General features: G+C 38.9%; 1 protein-coding gene across 1 annotated transcript in view; it reads right to left on the reverse strand.

The window, feature by feature from the left end:
* The window catches only part of tram2 (translocation associated membrane protein 2), a 9,280-nt gene extending 6,823 nt beyond the window's left edge, over positions 1 to 2,457 (reverse strand). The window contains exon 1 of the mRNA XM_060883647.1: positions 2,226 to 2,457. Coding sequence (XP_060739630.1) covers positions 2,226 to 2,345 — 120 coding nt within the window. The 5' untranslated portion in view covers positions 2,346 to 2,457. The remainder of the gene's footprint in view (positions 1 to 2,225) is intronic.
* Positions 2,458 to 5,074: the final 2,617 nt, after the last annotated feature.

The raw sequence follows: 5,074 nt of genomic DNA on the forward strand, positions 1-5,074 counted from the left end.
TTTGTATCTTTACCACCAGACGTCACAGTGATTAGCATGACAGCATTTTCATTCCTCTTTAAATGCAAGAGATTATTTTATTCGTTTCTGATTCAGTGCCACGGCTGTTTTAAATGTTGTTATGAGTTATGAAACTTCTCAGTAAAGTGACTCAGGCAGTTTTACCACACAGCTGCAATTGTAACCGGTTTCCATAGAAACCAAAACCTCTGAGGAAACTGAGAAAGAGAAGTTAGCACGCATCGCTAACCAGCACAATCATTACAGAGTCTGATTATTATGCTGGATTAACTTGTACTCTGCCGGATTAACTAATAGCTAGATTTACTTCTTTAATCTCGGATTAAGTCAATAACATGAATCAAGATTATTGAATTAAAGCACTATGTATAAACTCAAATAAATTATGTTTTTGTCCAACATTTTATGGTTTAAACTTTGATGCCACTTTGAGTAAATCTTCATCAGTTAAAGGTTATTATTTTCATATTCAGGAAGTAAAGTGTTAAATGAATTCGTTAAGTATTAGATAAATTATAATTCTTGAGTTAAGCCGTTATTTAAATGTCACAACGATGTGATTTTTTCCACAAAACTCATCCAACATGAATCAACCGATAACTAGTGGATTAAAAGTGTAAATTGATCCATACAGTGCTGGATTATCCTAGATGTGTGCTGGACTAACTAATACCACTAGGATTAACACAGAAAATGTTGAAAATTATGCGTTATGCTTTAATTTGATACCTCATTTTAAACCTGAGCTACAAATTTGGGACTTATTATGAGCTAAATTCGTGGATTAACCCATTTATGATGCAGTAAGTTAACCAACATCTGAATAAACTAATAACCAAAGACATACGATTTTTGCCTGATAAAAAAAGTCTAATCGGACACATCAGATCAGATCAGATTAGATTAGATTAGATTAACCATCTGACATGAAATGATTGTAATGGTTGTATTTCTAAAGTTTTGGATGTACTTGCTAAAGGGTTAATCTGACGCTTGGATTAACCAAACAGCTAAACCGCTGGATTCACCCAAGAGCCGTCAAGATTGACATCTCACATCGAAAGAAATTGATTATGGAATAAACACACATCTAAACTCCTGGTTTAAACAACAAACTCCTGGATTAAATCATAAAGTCCTGGATTAAACAATTATGTCCTGGATTAAACCACAAAGTCCTGGATTAAACAAAGTCCTAGATTAAACAACAAAGTCCTGGATTAAACCATTATATCCTGGATTACACCATTATGTCCTGGATTAAACAACAAACTCCTGGATTAAACCACAAAGTCCTGGATTAACCCATATCTAATAAGTGTTGGATTATTCCACATTCCATTGTGATTGTGTCTAACTGTCCTGTAGATGTTAACTGAATTCTTTTGGGATTTATTTTATCTAATTTATTTCGACTCAGCAACCTAATCTGCTCATTTAACGCGAACTAATGAGGAGGGAAAAAACCGCTGGGGGAGAAAAACAAAGTAAAATGTGATTTAAAAGGCAGGAAAAAGAAGGAGAAGAAGCTGAGCAGTAAAAAAAAAAAAAAAGCCCATCCTCCTGCACTGAGACGTGGCACTTTATAATCTGCCCTGAACTCCGGGGGGATCTAAAGAGCAAACCGCTTCTTGTGCTTTACGGATTCGTTTTTAAAACTTCTTTAACTACAAAATCACAAGTTTCTTAAAAGCTGCTGCGATCATTCCAGCCCTTGTAGCGTTTACATGTGATGTTAATTCACTTCAGACACTCAGTAAAAGGTCAGATTACAACACAGATATCAGACTTTTGTACAAATCGGACTGCAGACACTCGGCTACGTGAAGCTGTAACAGGGAAATAAATAAAGAAAAGGGCTCAAAACTGTCGAGAAAATACTCATTTTATCACAGCTAGAAAATTAAAAGCCTGTTTCTGTGTGTGTGTGTGTGTGTGTGTGTGTCTGAGAGTGTGTGAGTGAGTGTGTGTCTGTGTGAGTGTAAGTGTTTGTCTCTGAGTGTGTGTGTGTGAAAGAGAGTGTAAGTGTGTGTATGTCTCTGAGTGTGTGTGTCTCTGAGTGTGAGTGTCTCTGAGTGTGTGTGTGTGTGTGTGTGTGTGTGTGTGTGAGTGTGTGTGAGTGTCTCTGAGTGTGTGTGTCTCTGAGTGTGTGTGTCTCTGAGTGTGTGTGAGAGTGTGAGTGAGTGTGTGTGTGTGTAACATACCTCAAACATCAGGCCAATTAAAATAAAGATGACTAAACTAAACACAATGTCTGCGTGGTTCTGAATTAAAAACTCCTGACTAAAGAAAGGGTAGCTCTTGTTTCTTCTCCGAAAAGCCATTTCTAACTAATTCCCAGTTTCTCTTTTTCTTTCTTTTTCCCTTTCTATCTTTCTTTCTTTCTTTCTTTCTTTCTTGGATCCTTGTTTTTCTGCTCCGGCAACGAAGAGGAGAAAAAAAAAAAAAAAAAAAAACTTCAGTCTGCAACAAGTTAACTTTCTATCCGCTCCGCGCATGCGCAGGTCTTAAAGGGCGCGCGCACGGCATTCCTGTGTGAAATGCGACGTAAGCATTTTTATTGATTATTTTGTTATGGAATTACAAGTTCATAATCAAAGCCTTGTTAGATAATAAAACTCGTTTCTGTTACTTTTGACACTCGACAGTATTAAAAACAGATCATCTCCATGCGTTAAGCCTCATTAAAATACTTGAATGAATATGAATATGCATGAATACCCAAATTAGAAACGACTCAGATAGCTAACTTCAGCTACTAAACTGCTAGTAAATCAGACAGAGTTATAATTATGTTATTTATTTTTTCTTGGTTACCCATCAGATCCCTCCAACTAGCTAATGTTCCCCTAAGACACCACAGCCACCAGTTACAGCTACCAGACATAAAGGGTGAAGGTTAAAGCTACATTCACAAGTCACTGTTTGCTGTACCATGAATTCACCAGTAAACATTTCTATTTCCGATTTCTACAGTAATCTGTGTTTTAAGACTAGCATCATATGATTAGCATCATATGCTTCAAACACCATTGTTCCTGTCCCGAAGGAACCCCAGCCCGCCTGCCTCAACGATTACCGCCCTGTAGCCCTGACCTCAGTAGTGATGAAGTGCTTCGGATAGACAGGTCAGAGACTTCATCACTGCATCACTACCAGACACACTGGATCCACTACAGTTACTACAGTTCAGCATTCAACACCATAATTCCCTCCATGCTCACCTCTAAGTTGGAGGTCCTGGGACTCAGCCTGCCGCTGTGTCAATGGATCTCCAACTTCCTGACAGACAGACCACAAGCCATAAGGGTGGACAAAAACATCTCATCCACCCTCACCCTCAGCACTGGCGCTCCCCAGGGTTGTGTGCTGAGCCCCCTGCTGTATTCGCTGTATAGGTATGACTGTGTGGCCACTTCCAACTCCACCACCATCAAGTTTGCTGACGACACTGTTGTGGTGGGTCTGATCTCCAACAAAGATGAGACAGCCTACCTAGAGGAGACTAAAAACATGGAGAGATGGTGCCAGGAGAACAATCTTCTAATGAAAGTCAGCAAGACTAAGGAGTTGATGGTGGACTTCAGCACGAAGCAGGAGCGGTCATACCAACCGCTAAACATCAGCGGGACCCCAGTGGAGAGAGTGGACAGTTTCCGATACCTGGGTGTTCACATCACACAGGACCTGTCTTGGTCACATCAACACCCTGGTGAAGAAGGCGACTGTACCACCTGAGACGCTTAAGGGACTTCAGACTACCCTCTCAGGTGCTAAAGACTTTCTACACCTGCACCATTGAGAGCATCCTGATGGGTAGCATCACCTTCTGATTCGGGAACAGCACCACGCAGGACAGACGAGCCATCCGATGGGTGGTGCGATCAGCTGAACCACACCAAGCTCCCTGACCTGCAGGACATCTACAGCACATGGTGCCGGACCAGGGCCAGGAAGATTGTTAAGGATCTCAGACATCCCAACAATGAACTCTTTTCTTTGTTGCGTTCAGGGAAACGCTTCTGCTCCTTGAAAGGAAACACAGAGAGAATGAGGAGAAGCTTCTTCCTGCAGGCCATTCGGAGTTTAAACCAGGAGACACCCAGGATCTAGTACTGGACCTCTCCCTCCATCTTTACTTGCACTTTATGACACTTTAACTTTTAAAATCTGTTTATTTTACTGTCTTTAATATATGAAATCGAAAGGTGATCGCGCCTTTTCAGTGGCTGCTCCACAGTTATGGAACAAGTTACCACCCTATATAAGAACAGCACCAACATACGCAGATTTTAAGTCTCTTCTTAAAACGTATCTTTTTACTGTTGCGTACAATCGTAGGTAAGTTCACTGGTATAACCTTAGTCTATTATCTGTTGTGTCCTATGTTGACTTTTGCATTTTGTATCTTGTTTTGTATTTTTTATATGCTTTAATTCTGTACAGCACTTTGGCCAACAGCTGTTGTTTTTAAATGTGCTCTATAAATAAAGTTGACTTGACTTGATATACATTATCAACATTATTTTTCATACATTATTTTTCACATATATTTTCATATTTTATATATATGGAATTTATTGGAATTTTATGGAATATATTTATGTAGTTTATACTTTTTATTTATCTATCTCCTTTCTTTTTTTATCCCAAATTGCATTCCTTTTATGCTTGAATACCGGACAGATGCAAAAAGCATTTCACTGCCTGTCGTACTCTGTATGTGTGTATATGACAAATAAAATTTGATTTGATAAATATGAAGAAGAGTGAAGTGTCTTCACTATCATCAGTTCTCATAAGGGTGATCTTTGTCAAGCCCACATCTCCTTACCGGACGTCGTCAGATCAAGTTGGAAATGAAAGTCTTTGGTGGTTAATAAATGTTTTGCGTTCTTCATTCTTCGCTTTCGAACCCACGATCTCATGACAATATGGAGAACGATTTCTTTTGCACCAATTAAGTGAAGATTTATTCAATTATTAAGTATATATACAGTATATCAGTAGCGAAAGAGAAAAAAAAACACAAAAGAGTAAACATATTCGCAAC

Source organism: Tachysurus vachellii, chromosome 12 (assembly GCF_030014155.1).
Source record: "Tachysurus vachellii isolate PV-2020 chromosome 12, HZAU_Pvac_v1, whole genome shotgun sequence".
Taxonomy (NCBI): Eukaryota; Metazoa; Chordata; class Actinopteri; order Siluriformes; family Bagridae; genus Tachysurus; species Tachysurus vachellii.